Here is a 21,927-nt window from a genome sequence, read left to right as displayed (position 1 = left end):
TTTGACCCTTATCTTTCATTATTTTTTCATTGTTATTTTGAGCTACAATACCATCTTAGCAACAACTTTCTTTACATTCAAAATATATTTGACAAAGAATTTTGTCAGACATTTTTAGTAGCTGACTACGCATAAATAATGCCATAAATTATATTCCCTTGTACATAATATCTGATGTCATGTCTTAATCTTTCAAAAACCTTAATATGCTTTCTTAAAACTCGTTACTACAATTGTAAAAAAAATACACTGTTACACAAACAAAAATATTTGTTTTTATATTTATTTATTTGGTTTATTAAACAAAACCATCCAGGGTTGGCTATGTTGGTTATCAACTGTTATAATTTCAATAAAGGATTATGTTGCTTCTTGATTTGCAAGAATTCTTAAGATAATTATAATGGTTAAATGTAGAACTATTTTAAAAGATGTTTCTGCACTGAGTATCTTTTTTTATTTTTGCGGGGAGTATCACTTTCCACCAGTAGACCTGTGGAAGTGTTCTTTTCAGCCAATTAGCTGCTGTCTTAGTTAGTTTTAAAGTCTGAATAAACAACTTTAACTAAGGTCTCCATTTATTATATTATAGACCCAACAAGGTTTATATCTAGGAGACTGGGGTGAACCACACCCTTCTCTTGCAAAACTAATCATATGAGAGCAGAGGCTGTCAATCACCTTGGTCAGATTAGTCCAGGGTAATCTGCCACCTCTGTAATGGCGGAAAAGTTAAGAAACAGTAGTCTTAAGACCACTGCTTCTTAACTATCTGCTACAGACTCATTCATGGCTCCAAAGCTGCAGCTTGAAAAATAGAGCCATACATAAATGTAGTATTAGAAAACCTCCCAATATGTTGCAAGTAATAAAGTATAGATCTTTCAAAATCTGTTCAACAAAACACTTGAAAGAAAACAGGTAATTAAAGTTAAAAGGGTTTTGTGACCCAGAAATTCCTTGAGTTAAGTTTAGTAAGGTTAATTAAGGAACACCTTTCTTTTTCTGTAAAAATCAATATTAAATGTTCTTTAGTGTATTTTATAGGGAAAATGACACTTTTCAGAGGAGTACTGCCAAATACAGTTGATTGCTTTGTAAAAGAGTAACTTAATACAAAATGAAACAAAGACTACAGCAATCCAGTTAACCTGTGAGCTTTCTTTCTCTTGCTTTTTGCAGGATACTAGAGAAGAAACAAACTAATGGAGAAACCATTGAGCTAACAGAAGAAGGGCGGCCTGTGGTAATTACAGAGAAACGCCAACCCGTAGTGGACTGTACCTGTTTTGGGCTTCCCCGGCGTTATATTATTGCCATCATGAGTGGATTGGGATTCTGTATCTCCTTTGGCATCCGGTGCAATCTTGGAGTGGCTATTGTCAGCATGGTTAACAATAACACAGTTTACAAAGGCAACAAACTTGTTATGGAGGTAGGAAAACGCTCAATAAATATATTGGTTTAACAACTCATTTAGCAAATATTTTTTTTATAACTGTATGTTGTGACAGTACAGAACAATTAAACAGCCTACTACTGATACATGCTGGTATTTTTCAATAATAAAAACCTTTAATGCTCTGGTAATGAAAGTATTTGAAGTATATGATATCAGTGTTACACAGGTGTTATTTACCAACACTATTTATTTGCTTTAAAATTGGTTTGAAGCTATTTAAAGATATATTAAAAGGACACGGAAAAAAATTCTACTTTCTTGATTCAGACAGAGCATGGAAATTTAAAAGACTTTTCAGTTTACTTATATTTTCAAATTGACTTAGTTCTCTTGGTATTCGTATTTAAAAGCACACAATCGCCTAGATTTAGAGTTCTGCGTTAGCCGTCAAAAGCAGTGTTAAGGGGTCCTAACACTGCTTTTTGCCGCCCGCTGGTAATTAGAGTCGTGTAGGTAAAGGTCTAAAGCTCACTTTCAAGCCGCGACTTTTCCATACCGCAGATCCCCTTACGCCAATTGCGTATCCTATCTTTTCAATGGGATCTTCCTAACGCTGGTATTTAGAGTCTTGGCTGAAGTGTGCGTTACAACTCTACCGACAAAACTCCTACCGCCCATGGAAAGGCTGTAGTTAAGAGCTTTATGGGCTAACGCTGGTTTATAAAGCTCTTAACTACAGTGCTCTAAAGTACACTAACACCCATAAACTACCTATGTACCCCTAAACCGAGGTCCCCCCACATCGCCGCCACTATAATAAATATTTTTAACCCCTAATCTGCCGACCGCACACCACCGCCACCTACATTATCCCTATGATCCGCTAATCTGCTGCCCCTAACATCGCCGACACCTACATAATATTTATTAACCCCTAATCTGCCCCCCAACGTCGCCGCTACCTTACCTACACTTATTAACCCCTAATCTGCCGACCAGACCTCGCCGCCACTATAATAAATGTATTAGCCCCTAAACCGCCGTGCTCCCGCCTCACAAACCCTATAATAAATAGTATTAACCCCTAATCTGCCCTCCCTAACATCACCGCCACCTAACTTCAAGTATTAACCCCTAATCTGCCGACCGGACCTCGCCGCTACTCTAATAAATGTATTAACCCCCAAAGCTAAGTCTAACCCTAACAGCCCCCTAAATTAAATATAATTTTAATCTAACGAAATAAATTAAATCTTATTAACTAAAGTATTCCTATTTAAAAATAAATACTTACCTGTAAAATAAACCCTAATATAGCTACAATATAACAAATAATTATATTGTAGCTATTTTAGGATTTATATTTATTTTACAGGCAACTTTGTATTTATTTTAACTAGGTACAATAGCTATTAAATAGTTATTTACTATTTAATAGCTACCTAGTAAAAATAATTACAAAATTACCTGTAAAATAAATCCTAACCTAAGTTACAATTAAACCTAACACTACACTATCATTAAATAAATTAAATAAATTACCTACAATTACATACAATTAAATAAACTAAACTAAATTACAAAAAACAAACAAACACTAAATTACAAAAAATAAAAAAAGATTACAAGAACATTAGGCTAATTACACCTACTCTAAGCCCCCTAATAAAATAAAAATGCCCCCAAAATAATAAAGGTCCCTACCCTATTCTAAATTAAAAAAGTAACCAGCTCTTTTACCAGCCCTTAAAAGGGCTTTTTGCGGGGCATGCCCCAAAGTAATCAGCTCTTTTGCCTGTAAAAAAAACCCACAATACCACCCCCCAACATTACAACCCACCACCCACATACCCCTAATCTAACCCAAACCCCTCTTAAATAAACCTAACACTACCCCCCCTGAAGATCTCCCTACCTTGAGTTGTCTTCGCCCAACCGGGCCGAAGTCTTCATCCGATGGGGCAGAAGAGGATATCCAGACCGGCAGAAGTCTTCATCCTATCCGGGCAGAAGAGGACATCAGGACTGGCAGACATCTTCATCCAAGCGGCATCTTCTATCTTCATCCATCCGACGAGAAGCGACTCCATCTTCAAGACCTCCGGCGCGGAACATCCTTCTTCACCGACGACTAGACGATGAATGATGGTTCCTTTAAATGACGTCATCCAAGATGGCGTCCCTCGAATTCCGATTGGCTGATAGGATTCGATCAGCCAATCGGAATTAAGGTAGGAAAAATCTGATTGGCTGATTGAATCAGCCAATCAGATTCAAGTTCAATCCGATTGGCTGATCCAATCAGCCAATCAGATTGAGCTCGCATTCTATTGACTGTTCCAATCAGCTTTAGGGGTTAATACATTTATTAGAGTAGCGGTGAGGTCCGGTTAGCAGATTAGGGGTTAATACTTGAAGTTAGGTGGCGGCGATGTTAGGGAGGGCAGATTAGGGGTTAATACTATTTATTATAGGGTTTGCGAGGCGGGAGTGCGGCGGTTTAGGGGTTAATAACTTTATTAGAGTAGCGGCGAGGTCCGGTCGGCATATTAGGGGTTAATAAGTGTAGGTAAGGTAGCGGCGACGTTGGGGGGCAGATTAGGGGTTAATAAATATAATATAGGTGTCAGCGATGTTAGGGGCAGCAGATTAGGGGTACATAGGTATAATGTAGGTTGCAGCGGTGTCCGGAGCGGCAGATTAGGGTTAATTGTGTAATGTAGGTGTCAGCGATGTCAGGGGCGGCAGATTAGGGGTTAATAAGTGTAAGGTTAGGGGTGTTTAGACTCGGGGTTCAAGTTAGGGTGTTAGGTGCAGACTTAGAAATTGTTTCCCCATAGGAAACAATGGGGCTGCGTTAGGAGCTTAACGCTGCTTTTTTGCAGGTGTTAGGTTTTTTTTTCAGCCTAAACTGCCCCATTGTTTCCTATGGGGGAATCGTGCACAAGCACGTTTTTCCAACTAGCCGCTACCGTAAGCAACGCTGGTATTGAGAGTTGAAGTGGCGGTAAATATGCCTTTACGCTCCCTTTTTGGAGCCTAACGCAGCCCTTCAGAGAACTCTAAATACCAGCGTTGTTTAGAAGCAGCGCTAGAAAAAAAAGACGCGTAGCTATCGCACCCCTTCGGCCGCAAAACTCTAAATCTAGACGTTAGATTGCCTCGGTAGCACCTACTGGTTGCTAGCTAGTAATTGATGGCTACACACATATTTCTCTTTCTATTGGCCTATCAGGTGTTTTCAGCTAAGTCTAAGTAGTTGCTGCTCTAGAGCTGATTTTAACTATGCATGTAATCCCATTTGCAGGGATGAACACATAGGCCTGATTATCAAAAACTTGCTGGTAAGGAGAAAAATCATGTAAACACTTTTGGGGGCTTTTGTTAAACATTATGTTATGATGTGTGCATATATCCTTCACATCCAGAACCCTGTGTAGGTAGATGAGCAGCTCTCAATCTAAAATCTGCCTTTATAATTTTTATTTTTATAGAATCATTGGGCCTAATTGGAGAAGCCAATCTGTGCTTTAGTTTGCAGACAATAAGCCTTGTCAAGGTCATAATGTTAGTATAAATTATATTATTTTGCAGTTGTTATCAGCTAAATCAAGTTAGGGAGATGTATGTGTCAGTGTTAGCCTTGAGAAGTCAACAGGGTGCATTTTTAAATTCTGAGAATTACATGAAAAAATGGATAAAATAAATAATGAAGGTAAATTGCAAAGTTGTTTCATTATGCATAACTAAACATTTATATACATCTTAAGGTGTTTACTGTCTCTGTGAACCCTGAAAATTATGTTTTTTCCAAAGCCCCTAGAGAATCTAGAGTTCATCATGAAGGATTTAGAACCCAGACCCTACTGTATTCTAAATAGTGACTAAGTAATCAGTGCAGGAGCTCATTAATACCTATCCCTAACTGACCACAACACAGGAGATAATTTAAAGGAACACTAAAGTCAAAATTAAACTTTCATGATTCAGATAGAGCACACAACTTTCCAATTCAATTCCATGATCTAAATGTACTCCATATTTTTATTTGCTCACCTATAGAGCATGTGCAAAAATTCACAGAATATATGCAAATGCATTTTGTGATTGGCTGATGGCTGTCACATGATGCAATATGAAGGAAAATTGAAATAACTAATTGAAAGAAATTCAAACTTAGTGTTTTTGAATTTATATTACTGTAAGTATTTATTGATTATGCTATTCTACTGTGTTTAGTAATCCTTTAACCCCTTAATGACCACAGCACAGCTATTTTTATATTTTTGCGGTGTTTGTGTTTAGCCGTAATTTTCCTCTTACTCATTTACTGTACCCACACATATTATATACAGTTTTTCTCGCCATTAAATGGACTTTCTAAAGATATCATTATTTTTATCATATCTAACTTTGACCCCCAAAATCTGTTACTTTGCTATTTCCAAACCACTTTTTTTTTTTTAAATTAGCGCTAGTTACATTGGAACAGTGATATCTTTCAGGAATCCCTGAATATCCCATGACATGTATATATTTTGTTTTAGAAGACATCCCAAAGTATTGATCTAGGCCAATTTTGGTATATTTTATGCCACCATTTCAGCGCCAAATGCGATGAAATTAAAAAAATTGTTCACTTTTTCACATTTTTTTTTTTACAAACTTTAGGTTTCTCACTGAAATTATTTACAAACAGCTTGTGCAATTATGGCATAAATGGTTGTAAATTTTTCTCTGGGATCCCCTTTGTTCAGAAATAGCAGACATATATGGCTTTGGCGTTGCTTTTTAGTAATTAGAAGGCCGCTAAATGCCATTGCGCACCACACGTGTATTATGCCCAGCAGTGAAGGGGTTAATTAGGAAGCATGTAGGGAGCTTTTTTTGGTAATTTTAGCTTTAGTGTAGGGTAGTAGACAACCCAAAGTATTGATCTAGGCCTATTTTGGTATATTTCATACCACCATTTCTCCGCCAAATGAGATAAAATAAAAAAAAAACGTTACATTTTCCAAATTTTAGGTTTCTCACTGAAATCATTTACAAACAGCTTGTGTAATTATGGCACAAATGGTTGTAAATGCTTCTCTGGGATCCCCTTTGTTCAGAAATAGCAGACATATATGGCTTTGGCGTTGCTTTTTGGTATTTAGAAGGCCGCTAAATGCCGCTGCGCATCACACATGTATTATGGCTAGCAGGGAAGGGGTTAATTAGGTAGATTGTAGGGTTAATTTTAGCTTTAGTGTAGAGATCAGCCTCCCACCTGACACATCACCCCCCCTGATCCCTCCCAAACAGCTCTCTTACCTCCCCCACCCTACAATTGTCCCCGCCATCTTAAGTACTGGCAGAAAGTCTGCCAGTACTAAAATAAAAGGCATCCCTTTTTTCTTTCTTTTTTTCCCTTTGCATATTTACATATGCTGCTCTGTAGGATCCCCCCTTAGCCCCCAACCTCCCCGCCCCCCCCAAACAGCTCTCTAACCTCCCCCTCTACCTTCTTGGCAGCCATCTTCGGTACTGGCAGCTGTCTGCCAGTACCCAGTTTACAATATATAGTATCACTTTTTTTTTTTTTTTTTTTTTTTCTGTAGTGTAGCTTCCCCCCCCCCCCCACGACCAATGTTGGCAACTATGCCACCCCCTCCCAGATCCCTTAGATTACTTTTTGGGGCATTTCCTCCCCCCCCCTTTCTCCCACTTATACTTTGTGTTTTCTGTAGTGTAGTGGTTCCCACTCGCTCCCTCCCCGTGCACGCGCCCGCCCACTGCCCCCATGCACGCGCGCGTGCGCGCCCCCGACTGTCCCACCCCCGATCCCGCCCCCCTCTCAGGCTCAGAACCTATCGATGGCCACCCAACCGCCTCCCACTGCAGCTCCCACCCACCAACGAATGCGGCCATCGATGTCCGGTGTAGAGAGGGCCACAGAGTGGCTCTCTCTGCACCGGAGGGGTAAAAATTGTTATTGCAGGATGCCTTGATATCGAGGCATCCTGCAATAACCGGAAAGCAGCTGGAAGCGATCAGGATCGCTTCCAGCTGCTTTCCAAACCGAGGACGTACGCCATAAGTCCTCAGGCGTTAAATGTATTTTTTCTGAGGACGTATGACGTACGTCCTCAGTCATTAAGGGGTTAAACATACCAATAAACTTTCCAAGGGGATATGTCATTGAACTAAAAAACATAATACATATTTAAACATATTGGCCTCTAGTTATCAAGCCGTCAACCGCAAATACGCTGGAATTCTGCAGCGTATTTGTGGCGAGGCTGATTCGCCTTAGTTATCAACCCCTACTGCCCGGCAAAAGTAGAATATAGTGACGTAACCTACGATCCGCCGGACTCAGTCCAACACAGATCGATGGTTACGTCACTACAGATGTTCCGAACGCAAGTTCGGCACAATCTGACTACTTTGGTAGTTATCAAACTACTACTAGGTACGCTCGCCACTATTCCGGGCCAGCGTACCTGGATTTCAATCCGCCGCCCTGGAGGTGGCGTGGCGGATCCCATAGGAATCAATGGAAGTCTGACCATAGCGAAAGCTCATGTTTGCTGCTGCCCAATATCCCATTGATTCCTATGGGAAGTGTCTGCACCTAACACCCTAACATGTACCCCAAGTCTAAACACCCCTAATCTGCCCCCCCTACACCGCCGCAACTAAATACATTTATTACCCCCTAAACCGCCGCTCCCGGACCCCGCCGCCACCTACATTATACATATTAACCCCTAATCTGCCGCCCCCTATACCACCGCCACCTACATAAACTTATTAACCCCTATCCTGCGGATCCCGGACCTCGCTGCAACTAAATAAATTGTTTAACCCCTAAACCGCCGCTCCCGGACCCCGCCACCACATATATTAAAGTTATTAACCCCTATCCTGCCCCCCCTATACCACCGCCACCTATATTAAAATTATTAACCCCTATCCTGCCCCCCTATACCGCCGCCACCTATATTAAAATTATTAACCCCTAAACCTAAGTCTAACACTAACCCTAACCCCCCCTAACTTAAATATTATTTTAATAAATCTAAATAATATTACTCATATTAACTAAATTAATCCTATTTAAAACTAAATACTTACCTATAAAATAAACCCTAAGATAGCTACAATATAATTAATAATTATATTGTAGCTATTTTAGGATTTATATTTATTTTACAGGCAACTTTGTATTTATTTTAACTAGCTACAATAGTTATTAAATAGTTATTAACTATTTAATAACTACCTAGCTAAATTACCTGTAAAATAAATCCTAACCTAAGTTACAATTAAACCTAACACTACACTATCATTAAATTAATTAAATAAATTAACTACAATGACCTAAAATTAAATAAAATTAAATAAACTAAACTATAGTACAAAAAACACACTAAATTACAGAAAATAAAAAAGAATTACAAGTTTAAACTAATTACACCTAATCTAAGCCCCCTAATAAAATAATAAAGCCCCGCAAAATAAAAAAATGCCCTACCCTATTCTAAATTACAAAGTAACCAGCTCTTTTACCAGCCCTTAAAAGGGCTTTTTGTGGGGCATTGCTCCAAAGTAATCAGCTCTTTTACCTGTAAAAAAAAATACAACCCCCCCAACATTAAAACCCACCACCCACATACCCCTACTCTAACCCACCCAAACCCCCCTTAAAAAAACCTAACACTAACCCCCTGATTGAGCTTGCATTCTATTGGCTGTTCCGATCAGCCAATAGAATGCAAGCTCAATCCGATTGGCTGATTGGATCAGCCAATCGGATTGAACTTCAATCTAATTGGCTGATTGAATCAGCCAATCTCATTTTTCCTACCTTAATTTCGACTGGCTGATAGAATCCTATCAGCCAATCGGAATTCGAGGGACGCCATCTTGGATGATGTCCCTTAATGGAACCTTCATTCGTCGTTCAGTCGTCGGTTGAAGAGGATGGCTCTACGTCGGCTCCTTGGAAGATGGCTCCGCTCCGCTCCAGATGGATGAAGATTGAAGACGCCGCCTGGATGAAGACTTCTGCTGGATGGAGGAACTCTTCTGCGCCACTTGGATGAAGAATTCGGCTCGGCTGGGTGAAGATGACTCAAGGTAGGGAGATCGTCAGGGGGTTAGTGTTAGGTTTTTTTAAGGGGGGTTTGGGTGGGTTAGAGTAGGGGTATGTGGATGGTGGGTTTTAATTTTGGGGGGGTTGTATTTTTTTTACAGGTAAAAGAGCTGATTACTTTGGGGCAATGGCCAGCAAAAAGTCCTTTTAATGGCTGGTAAAAGAGCTGGTTACTTTGTAATTTAGAATAGGGTAGGGCATTTTTTTTTATTTTGGGGGGGCTTTATTATTTTATTAGGGGGCTTAGATTAGGTGTAATTAGTTTAAACTTCTTGTAATTCTTTTTTATTTTCTGTAATTTAGTGTTTGGTTTTTTGTACTATAGTTTATTTAATTTAATTTAATTTTAGGTAATTGTAGTTTATTTATTTAATTAATTTAATGATAGTGTAGTGTTAGGCTTAATTGTAACTTAGGTTAGGATTTATTTTACAGGTAATTTTGTAAGTATTTTAGCTAGGTAGTTATTAAATAGTTAATAACTATTTAATAACTATTGTAGCTTGTTAAAATAAAATACAAAGTTGCCTGTAAAATAAATATAAATCCTAAAATAGCTACAATATAATTATTAGTTATATTGTAGCTATCTTAGGGTTTATTTTATAGGTAAGTATTTAGTTTTAAATAGGAATAATTTAGTTAATAATAGTAAGTTTTATTTAGATTTATTAAAATAATATTAAAGTTAGGGGGGTTTAGTGTTAGACTTAGGTTTAGGGGTTAATAAGTTTAATATAGGTGGCGGCGGTATAGGGGGGGAAGGATAGGGGTTAATAAGTTTAATATAGGTGGCGGCAGGGTCTGGGAGCGGCGGTTTAGGGGTTAAACATTTAATTTAGTTGTGGCGGGGTCCGGGAGTGGCGGTTTAGGGGTTAATGAGTTTAATGTATGTTGCGGCGGTGTAGTGGGGGGCAGGATAGGGGTTAATAACTTTAATATAGGTGGCAGTGGGCTTCGGGTGCGGCGGTTTAGGGGTTAAACAATTTATTTAGTTGCGAAAGGGTCCGGGATCCGCAGGATAGGGGTTAATAACTTGAATATAGTGGCGGCGGTGTAGTGGGGGGCAGGATAGGGGTTAATAGGTATAATGTAGGTGGCGGCGGGGTCCAGGAGCGGCGGTTTAGGGGGTAATAAGTTTATTTAGATGCGGGGGGCTCCGGGAGCGGCGGTTTAGGGGGTAAAACAGTGTAGTTTAGTGTGGGTGCTTAGTGACAGGCTATCAAGAAAGCTGTGAAGAAGCCGATGAGCAATGAGATCGATGACTTTCAGTTAACAACAGTCCGCTGCTCATCGCTCCGTACTTGGTGCGCGGCTTCTTGACAGCTTTTTTGATAACTTTGGCGAACGTATTCAGGTCCGCGGCGGCGATGGGGCGAGCTTAGGCAAGCGTATTGGGCCGGCAAATGCAGGTAAGTAGACGGCTTCATAACTAGAGGCCACTGTATGCAGATCTTCTACAATTCTGTTGTTTCTTTCAAATATATGGCGTGCCTATAAAATATATGACTTAAATATCCCTTCAATTCTGACATGTGACTGCAAATTAATTACTTTTATTCTTTTTTATTATGCACAATTTAAGGCTGGAGAAAAGGAGATTTAGGGGGGTAGTTATCAACGTGTCAACTTTCCTGCCTTCGCCGGCCCAATACGCCCGCCTAAACTCGCCTACCATCGCCGCCGCGGACCTGAAAAAATTAGCCTAAGTTATCAATAAATCTATCAAAAAGCCATGCACCAAGTACGGGGCGATGAGCAGCGGACTGTGATAGTTATCACTCATCCGATCTCGCTGCTCTTCGGCTTTTTTACAGCTTTATTGCTAGCCTGTCACTAAGCACCCACACTAACTATACTGTTCTACCCCCTATACCGGCGCCCCCGGAGCCCCCCGCAACTCAATAAAGTTACTAATCCCTAAACCGCCGCTACTAGACCCCGCCACAACCCTTATAAATGTATTAACCCCTAAACCACCGCTCCCAGACACCGCCGCAACCTACATTATACCTAGTAACCCCTATCCTGCCCCCCCTATACCACCGCCCTCTATAATAAAGTTATTAACCCCTATCCTGCTGATCCCGCACCTCGCCGCAACTAAATAAATAGTTTAACCCCTAAACCGCCGCTACCGGACCCCGCCGCAACCTATATTAAATTTATTAACCCCTAATCTGCCCCCCCTACACCGTCGCCACCTATAATACATTTATTAACCCCTATCCTGCCCCCCACTACACCGCTGCCACTGTAATAAATTTATTAACCCCTAAACCTAAGTCTAACACTAACCCTAACACCCCCCTAACTTAAATATTAATTAAATAAATCTAAATAATATTTCTATTATTAACTAAATTAATCCCATTTACCAATCAGCCAATCAGATCGGATCAGCCAATAGAATGCGAGCTCAATCTGATTGGCTGATTGGATCAGCCAATCGGATTGAACTTCAATCTGATTGGCTGATTGAATCAGCCAATCAGATTTTTCCTAACTTAATTCCGATTGGCTGCTAGAATCCTATCAGCCAATCGGAATTGAAGGGACGCCATCTTGGATGACGTCCCTTAAAGGAGCCTTCATTCATCGGTAGTCCGTGGGGAAAGAAGGATGTTCCGCGTCGGCGGAATGAAGATGGATCCTGAAGAAAGAAGATTGAAGACCCCGCTTGGAAGATGACATCGCCCGGATAGAAGACTTCTTCAGCGCCGCTTGGAAGATGACATCGCCCGGATGGAAGACTTCTTCAGCGCCCCTTGGAGGATCACTTCTGCCGCTCCGGATCTCCTCTTCAGTTCCATCGGTGGCTCGGCTGAAGACGACTCAAGGTAGGATGATCTTCAGGGGATTAGTGTTAGGTTATTTTAAGGGGAGTTTGGGTTAGATTAGGGGTATGTTGGTGGTGGGTTTTAATGTTGGGGGGTTGTATTTTTCTTTTACAGGCAAAAGAGCAGTTTTCTTTGGGGCATGCCCCACAAAAGGCCCTTTTAAGGGCTGGTAAGGTAAAAGAGCTTTGAACTTTTTTAATGTAGAATAGGGTAGGGAATTTTTTTATTTTGGGGGGCTTTGTTATTTTATTAGGGGGCTTAGATTAGGTGTAATTAGCTTAAAATTGTTGTAATATTTTTTAAATGTTTGTAACTTTTTTTTTTTTTTGTAACAGCTTTTTTATTTTTTGTACTTTAGTTAGTTTATGTAATTGTATTTAATTGTAGTTATTTGTAGTTAATTTATTTAATTAATGTAATGATAGTGTAGTGTTAGGTTTAATTGTAAAATAAAAATAAATCCTAAGATAGCTACAATATAATTATTATTTATATTGTAGCTATATTAGGGTTTATTTTAAAGGTAAGTATTTAGTTTTAAATAGGATTAATTTAGTTAATAATAGAAATATTATTTATATTTATTTAATTAATATTTAAGTTGGGGGGGTGTTAGGGTTAGTGTTAGACTTAGGTTTAGGGGTTAATAAATTTATTACAGTGGCGGCTGTGTAGTGGGGGGCAGGATAGGGCTTAATAAATGTATTATAGGTGGCGACGGTGTAGGGGGGGCAGATTAGGGGTTAATAAGTTTAATATAGGTTGCGGCGGGGTCCGGGAGCGGCGGTTTAGGGGTTAAACTATTTATTTAGTTGCGGCGAGGTGTGGGATTGGCAGGATAGGAGTTAATAACTTTATTATAGAGGGCGGCGGTATAGGGGGGCAGGATAGGGGTTACTAGGTATAATGTAGGTTACAGCGGTGTCCGGGAGCGGCGGTTTAGGGGTTAATACATTTATTATAGTTGCGGCGGGGTCAGGGAGTGGCGGTTTAGGGGTTAATATGTATAGAGTAGCTTACGGTGGGCTCCGGGAGCGGCGGTTTAGGGGGTAATAACTTTATTTAGTTGCGGCGGTGTAGGGGGGACAGATTAGGGGTGTTTAGACTCGGGGTACATGTTAGGGTGTTAGGTGTAGACAGCTCCCATAGAAATCAATGGGATGTCTGGCAGCAGCGAACTTGTACTTTCGCTATGGTCAGACTCCCATTGATTCCTATGGGATCCGCCGCCTCCAGGGCGGCGGATTGAAAACCAGGTACGCTGGGCCGGAAAAGTGCCGAGCGTACCTGCTAGTTTTTTTGATAACTAGCAAAAGTAGTCAGATTGTGCCGCACTTGTGTGCGGAACATCTGGAGTGATGTAAGAATCGATATGTGTCGGACTGAGTCCGGCGGATCGAAGCTTACGTCACAAAATTCTACTTTTGCCGGTCTCTAGCCTTTAAAAACTAAGGCGAATCAGCCTCGCCACAAATATGCTGCGGAATTCCAGCGTATTTGAGGTTGACGGCTTGATAACTACCCCCCTTAATCTCCTGCAACAGTTCTTCACTGTTAGAGCAATGCAATTGTGGAACTGATTACCTGAGGAGGTAGTAAATGCTATTACCTTAGATAGATTTAAAAATGGGTTAGATATATTTCTGGCTAGAAACAGAATTTAGTGATATGATTGCTTGTGTTAAATGCATCACCATTTTTTTAAAAATGGGATCAATTTAAGCTCAACTGGAGCTTTTTGTAAGTATATTAAGATTTGTATAGGTTGAACTCGATGGACTTTGGTCTTTTTTTTCAACCCCATCTACTTTGTTACTATTTATTCATTATGGAATTCTACTCTAGTTGTCCTCTAAGTATCGAAAATACAAATAGGCAGTAGCTAAATTACTTTTGCAAACCACAGATGCTTATATTGCACAAGTCACTCTGTCTTGCTATATCACTATGAGTTGAAATTGATACCAGACTTTATACATAATACAAGCCTTTAAGTAATAATATGCTCCAGTCCATAGTTGATATAAGCTCCAAACCAATATGCTGGGTTTACATATGAAAGCTAACATTTACCATTTTCTCTTATATGCAAAGGTTTATTTAGTTTTGGTGCTGGCCTAGGTAATGGGAAATCTGCTGTTTCAAATTGTCCCCAAACTCTAAACATTTTAGCTAATTTTTGTTTCAGATTTCTTACAAATATGGCACCCATGAAGGTGTCATGCACAATCACTGGACAACCAGGAATCCTTAACTTGTAATAAAATTAATACATTTTTTATCATTGGAGGGAAGTGGAAAGGCAGAATTCACTCAACATATCCCCCAAAATGTGTTGCCCTCTAACTACTACTGCCCTATACACTAGTTGGGTTACATCACACTATGCTCTTTATACATAAAGACTGTTACCTATATTTTAGGTAGTAAATACAATGTGTTTCTCAGCATGACATTGATGTGCTATATTTATGCCACTTGTATATATAGTTTATTTTAAAGTATGAAAAGATAAAGGGGTAGATTTACTAAGTGCCGGACGGACATGATTCTCTGTAGCATATGCTGTCGGCATTTAACATTGCACAAGCATTTCTTGTGAAATGTTTGTGCATTGCCGCCTCCTACACATTTGCGGGCAATCTGCCGCTAGCAGGGGGTGTCAATCATCCCAATTGTATTGGATCAGGATGATTGCAGTCCGCCACCTTACGACCGCTGTTTATTAACTTACGTTTCCGGCAAGCCAGGAACTACGGACGTAAAAAGCAGCATCCGCTGCTTGTTAAATCTACCCCAAAGACTGTACTTTTCACAAAAACTGACATATTTTTGGTTAGAAAAGCTGCCCTTCTTTTGTGTCTGTCTCTTTTGTGTATTAACTGAAATCCATTGAGAGGGTCCATCTGGGAACTGTGGATGTAGTAGTTGTGCACTTAAAGGGGCAGTAAACCTAGCAAACAATGTTATATAATTCAATTTTCGTTGTAAAATATCTCTTTAATCCTTTGCTTTAGAAAGCTGTGCAAAATTATATAACATTATTTGCTAAGTTTACTGCCCTTTTAAAATTGATCTTTTACTATAGGATGCATTGACCCCTGGGTTCAGTTTAGGACATTGTTTCAGCATTTGTGTTCCATCTTCTCAATGGGATAGACTTAAAAAAAAAAACTAATTAGTAAAATGAATATCCCTCTGAAAAGTAAAACTTGTTGGAACTTTTCTACTTAAAAAATTGTGTAATCTCCACTCCCAAAAAAAACTATTAGAGAGATAAGCTCCTTTGAAATCAATGTAGCCAATTCTGTCTTGCAACCATATCAGTCCACTTTACCATATGCACAAAAGAAAATATAATGGAAGTTAAAAAAAATAAGAATAAAATAACCTCAATGGCTTTGATATATTGAGACTCGACCACAAGAGGAAATACTGGAAAGGGGCAATAATGTCTTTTTAATTCCTGCATGTTGAGTCACAGTTAGAGAAATCCCAATCACACCTTCAACACATTATAGTACCTGGGAATGCTCCAACAAAACAGAAACAAAAGTTTAACAAATACACACATTTACAGAATCTTTTTGCAAATGTCTTTCTGAAGTGCTGTGTTTGTAATTATTGTTTTTCCACATTTCTAGCGGTTCACGTTTGCTGTTCAAGATATCATATATAGGGCCATTTAACACAAGTTCATATGTTAATGGCAAGAATGCTCACTGACAATCAGCGAGATATCATAGATTAAGTGAGGCTCAATAAATTTCAGCCCTGATGTCACCTGAACAATGAGACAACTTGGCAGCCTAATGAGTCTGTATGAGTCTAGCCCATTGTCTGTTAGATTTTGCATCACTGGCCTAGATTAATTTAAATTGATTGAAAGTACATAGAAATGCTGAAAAGCTAAAACGTACAGCAGGACATTTAAAATTCTATTTGAATTTTTTTTCTAGTATTTGTGTATACTATAATTCTTTAGTTAAAAGTTATCACTAGCAGAGTAAAAACTTCTAATGGCAATACAATTGCAAATCCTTGGCACACATGCCCCTAGTGTTACCAGTGATGCATTGAATGATGTCCATCAGCTTTCTGCTATATTTGATCCATAGAATAACATATAATTTGGAGAGATCTGCCTAATTTGAAGATTAGTGTAGAGCTCTTATGGGCTTGGAGCAGCCTTAAGAGATAAGGGTTAAGGGTTAAGGCTCAGAGGGATGGGAAGGGAAATGTAGTTAGTTGCAACATTGTTGCTGTTTTGGTAGTTGGTTGAACTTACCTTTATAAGTTCCAGGCCTCTGTTCTGTCTGAAGATCTTCTTTGTTCCTTCCTTGTGGTTGACTGGATGGCAGCTTTGAGGTTTACAGTTCCCCTAAGGTTGATATAGTCAACACGGCTGGAGTAGGGTTAATTAAGCTAGTCATTTGTAAGTCTGTGTTCTTAATTCTAGTTTTCCCCCCAGTGAGAACTGGTTTATATGGCCTAGCGTAACTGGGGCCCCTTATGGGTTGGATTTTTTGTTTACATTCTATTAGCAGGAGATCTTGGCCCCTTTTTGCCCTTAGTCAAAGAAATAGGGCGGAGTGACCGGGCCGATGAGAAGGCCTTAAAACCCATGTGTTCTTCTTAGGTAGGCAGGTCATAAGAACTCCCTGCAAAGCCCCACTGATATTGCCTTCAGCAGAGCATAGGGGCTGCGCTGCAGATTTTGTTGCAGGGCCTTGACCTCTTGCCAACTTGAGTTGATCAGGGACTCAATTGCCACATCCCCATTATTTAATAAGTTCAATTGGTTAAATGTTATTGTGATGAATAAACATGACCATTGTGGTCTTCTCTCCAGTGTTTGTCTCCTTGCCTTTATTTAATGTCATAATGATAGTTTTGTTATAGCAGTAAACTGTTAACTCTCTATTCTGGGCTTTTCATCCCTTAGTGTTTTCTTTGGAGTCTCAGTGAAATGTTAGCATAGGTATGAATACATATGATGTTGAGTAGATGCTGTTCTCTACTCCCATAATTTACAATTATGCTGTTTTAGTATCTTAAAAGGAGTAGGCTAGAAAAGAGCACACAACTCACACTCATTGTATATGTTTATTTTTGCTTGACTTTCAAGTGTGTATTTTTTAAGTAATGCATTTGCTAGTAATGTTTGTAAAATGTGCAACAAAATGCAAATTTTGCCATTTTGTTTAATAAAATAGCTTCCTTCTGTGATGAACCTGTTTGTAATGTAGTCAAAGGGTTAAATTGACTTCAAGGAGTTTATAACATTCTCACATCTCTATTGTTTCAGCAAGCACAATTCACCTGGGATCCGGAAACAGTCGGCATGATTCATGGATCCTTCTTTTGGGGCTACATAGTAACTCAGATACCGGGAGGGTATATATGTCAAAAGTTTGCAGCCAACAGGTATGATATAAGTGGAAGAGTGTGTGATGTTTTATTGCATTTTGACTTAATAGTTAAGGTTATATGTGAGTATCTGAAATTGTATTTTTGCTTTTTTTTCAGTGGAAAGCAGTAAATTGTATTATCAACTGCTGCCCATCTGATAGTAAGCATTGTTCATATGTGGTGCTTTATTAATCACTAGATATGTTAAATGTCATTGTAATAATGATATAAATGTATACTCTTGCAAAAAAATAGTTTTACAGTATAGCCCTTTATAAAAGGTTTTCCACTTTTTCCTGGTACTGACTATAAACCTCCTTACACTTTCTGTAATCTTTCTGGAACGTTGATAGTTTGAGGAGGACCTGTGAGCAGTGTACCACTGTTTATAGATGGGTGGAACAATGCATTAGGGGCAGATCAGTTTGTGTGCTATGGGATCATTGAGAGGTATGTGTCAATCACTAATCATGCACTCATACAACAGGGGGATCATGCTTGTATACACTGATACCTAGGTATCTTTCTTTCATACAGGTGGTAAGAGTCCACGATCCATTACTCCTGAGAATTACTCTTCCCTACCACTAGTAAGAGGCAAAGATTCCCAAACCCCAAGAGATCTATACAACCCCTCCCACCTCACAGGTACCACAATCTTGTCTTTGCCTTCGCTGGAGGAAGGTGAAAAATTAAGATGTGCATATGATTCTTCAGTGAAAGGGGTTTTCAGTCTATGTTAAGGCCTGTTTTCCCCTCAGAGTACAGTGTTTGTCAGAGGTACGAATACGGGGTATGGTTAGCGGCACTTTTTTTCACCTCATGGGAAAATTTGTTGCAGACCTTCCATAAATGGCCTCAGGGACTTGTCTTTTGCCTCCTTCTATGTATCTGCTATATACTCCTATTCCATAACACTGCTTATGTGTTTTAGTTCTGGATTGACTTTCTACTTGTTTACTGGTAGATGAATATCTGTTGGTAAGTATCATATTTGTATCTATATGACACTATGACAGGCCTTATGGGCACCTATAGTTATAAATGTATTTATATAAACAGCCTTGGGACAAAATATATATATCATTCCCCTTTGATAAAATGTTTTGCATGCGTCAGATTTTTTGGAGCGCTTAGTTAGTCTGAATTTTTTTCCTGTGCATCTTCAGGTTTGTGCATGTTGGGATAGCACTCATGAGCATTACCAGATTCTTTGGTTTGCCTTTCTAGACAAACATTTTCAGTTTGTTGCTCTACCATTTGGTCTCGCTACAGCTCCAAGGATTTTTACAAAGGTTCTAGGTGTCTTATTGTCTGTGATCAGATCTCAAGGTATTGCAGTGTTTCCTTACCCAGACGATATCTTTGTTCAAGCTCTATCTTTTCATTTAGCAGAATCTCACACCAGCAGACTGTTGTTGTTTCTTCAACAGAATGGTTTGAGGATTCATTTCCCAAAGGTTTACTTTCTCCATTTTCAAATAGATTTAGTCTCCATAAGTCTTTCTCTAACAGATCAGAGAAGGCAAAATTTGTTATCAGCCTTTCTGAACCTTCAGTCCCTCTCTTTTCCCTCTATTGCTCTTTGTATGGAATTTATGGTTGCAGCATCAGATGCAATTCCATTTGATTGATTTCACATGAAACCCCTTCAGATTTGTATGCTTCGTCAGTGGTGCAGGGATCATACTCAGCAATCTCAAAATATTTTTCTGGATCACAGTACATATCAGTCGCTGACTTGGTGGCTAGATCATCATTTCATTATTCAGGGGGCTTCTTTTGCTCCTACCTTGAATGTGATCACTACAGATGCAAGTTTTTCATTTTGGGGAACTATTTGGGGGTTTCTGAGAGCACAAGGGGTTTGGGCCTTTTAGGAGGCGAGGTTGCTCAGAAATGTTCTAGAACTCTGTGCTATTTTCAGGGCTCTTCAGACTTGAGGGTAGATTTAATAAATGTCGGGCGGACATGATTCGCTATAGCAAACCAAATCTGCCCGACATTGCTAAACTCCGACAGCATACGCTGTTGACATTTAACATTTTACAAGCATTTCACAAGAAATGCTTGTGCAATGACTCCCCCTTCACATTAGCGGCCAATCAGCCGCTAGCAGGGGGTGTCAATCAACCCGATTGTATATGATCGGGATGATTGCAGTCTGCCACCTAAAAGGTGGCGGACAATTTAAGGAGTTGCGATCTTATGAAGTCAAGTCATGTAGAAGTCAAGTCATGTCTAGTCTCTGCAGTTCATATTCCAGAAGTGAACAACTGGGAAGTAGATTTTCTCATTCGTCAGTCTCTGCATCCAGGGGAATGGTCTGATGTGTTCAATCAGATTGTGGATCTTTGGGGTCTCCCAGAGATAGATCTGAGGACTTTTTGTTTGAAAAAAAAAAAACACACTTCCCAGGTAATTTGTGAGGTCCAGGGACCCTTGGGCAGAGTTTGTGGATGGTCATTTCAGCTTGCTTAACTGTTTCCTCCTCTGGTACTTCTTCCCAGAGTGATTTTCAAGATAAGGCTAGAGAAATTGTCAGTAATCCTGATTGCTCCAGCTTGGCCTCACAGGATTTGGTATGCGGATCTGGTTCAGATGTCAGTTTCCTTCCCTGGCCAGTTCCTCTACATTCAGACCTTCTGTTTCAAGGTCTGTTTTTCCATCTGGATCTCACATCTCTAAGCTTGATGGCATGGAGATTGAACTGTTAGTGTTTAATCATAGGGCTTTCTCAGATCCTGTGATTTAAATTTTAATCCAGGCTTGAAAGTCTGTGACTAGAAGGATTTATCATAAATTGTGGAAGGCTTTTATTGCTTGGTGTATAGATCATGTCTTTCCCTGGCATTCGTTTAGAATTCCTAGAATTTTGCAGTTCTTACAGGATGGTTTGGATAAGGGCCTATCTGACAGCCTTTTAAAAGGGCAAATTTCTGGTTTTCAGTTTTGTTTCATAAGAAGATTGCTAATCTTCCTGACATTCATTTTTTAAGGCTTTAGCACAAATTAAGCCTGTTTTCAAGCTGATTTCTCCTTCCTGGAGTCTTAACTTGGTGTAAATGTTTTTTCAGGCACCTCCTTTTGAGACTATGCATAAGGTGGATATTAAGGGGACATTGTTCACTAGATTTTTCTTTGCATAAATGTTTTGTAGATTATCATTTTACATAGCCCATCTGGGAGTGTTTTAATAACAATGTATAGTTTTGCTTATTTTTTAAAAACATTGTGCCAAGCCCCAAATGATCAGTTGTAGACTGAAGTCTACAGATTACTGCTTGACCTGTTTGTGTAATAGGTCTTCTCATATGCTGGTAAGGGGGAGGGTCTGCGTTTCCTGCTTTCCTTCTTTTCAGTGGGTGTCCCAGCCTAACCTCATCAACAGTGCTAAACTGGGAGTTCCTAAGTAAGGTTTTAAACTGGGTTTTTAGATCAGTATCTGTCTATATTCCTCTTTATAGTAGTTTCTATCACATGCAAATATATGGGAATTGGTGTATACTGTCCCTGTGTCGTCAGACTATATCAGCTGGGAAATTGTTGTCCCTTCTTTGTGGCGCTGTATTTTGTTTTTTTTATGTGTTAGCGAAAACACTACTAGCGTTAAGCTTTTTTCGCTTGTCAGGTTCTGCTCATATTACGTTATATGTTGCAAAAAACCTTATTCTGGGCTAGCAGTAACCTGAAAAGCGCAAAAATGCTAACCTGAGTTTTTGCGTGCGCATGCATGTATTTCCCCATAGATATCAATGGAGACAAAAAGTGTGTGTGTGTGTGGGGGGGGGGGGGGGGGGACTAACACCCTACTCACGCAAAGACCTCACATTTTTGCATTCCCCTTAGAAGTCAATGGAGAAAAAAAAGTGAATTAAAAAACCCTACCATAAGTCCCTAGCCTATTAACCCCTAAACTGCCATCCCCTACATTAAAAAGTACCTTAACACACTATTAACCCCTAAATCACCATCGCCTCACATGGCAAACACTAAATAAAACTAATAACCCCATAACCGCCAGCACCCACATCGCAAACACTAAATACAACTATTAAACCCTAAACCGCCAGCCCCCCACATCGCAAAGTACCTAAACACACTATTAACCCCAAAATCACCATTTACACATC

The 21,927-nt window shown here is 39.5% G+C and overlaps 1 protein-coding gene across 1 annotated transcript in view; it reads left to right on the top strand.

The window, feature by feature from the left end:
* SLC17A7 (solute carrier family 17 member 7) overlaps positions 1-21,927 on the top strand; it is a 140,651-nt gene that overhangs the window by 7,177 nt on the left and 111,547 nt on the right. Inside the window, exons 3-4 of the mRNA XM_053691050.1 lie at positions 1,183-1,435; positions 17,691-17,809. Of these exons, the coding sequence (XP_053547025.1) occupies positions 1,183-1,435; positions 17,691-17,809 (372 nt within the window). The remainder of the gene's footprint in view (positions 1-1,182; positions 1,436-17,690; positions 17,810-21,927) is intronic.

This window comes from Bombina bombina, chromosome 8, assembly GCF_027579735.1.
Source record: "Bombina bombina isolate aBomBom1 chromosome 8, aBomBom1.pri, whole genome shotgun sequence".
NCBI classification, from domain to species: domain Eukaryota; kingdom Metazoa; phylum Chordata; class Amphibia; order Anura; family Bombinatoridae; genus Bombina; species Bombina bombina.
The sequence above is the reverse complement of the archived record's forward strand: the minus strand, read 5'-3'. Positions and strand labels throughout refer to the sequence as shown.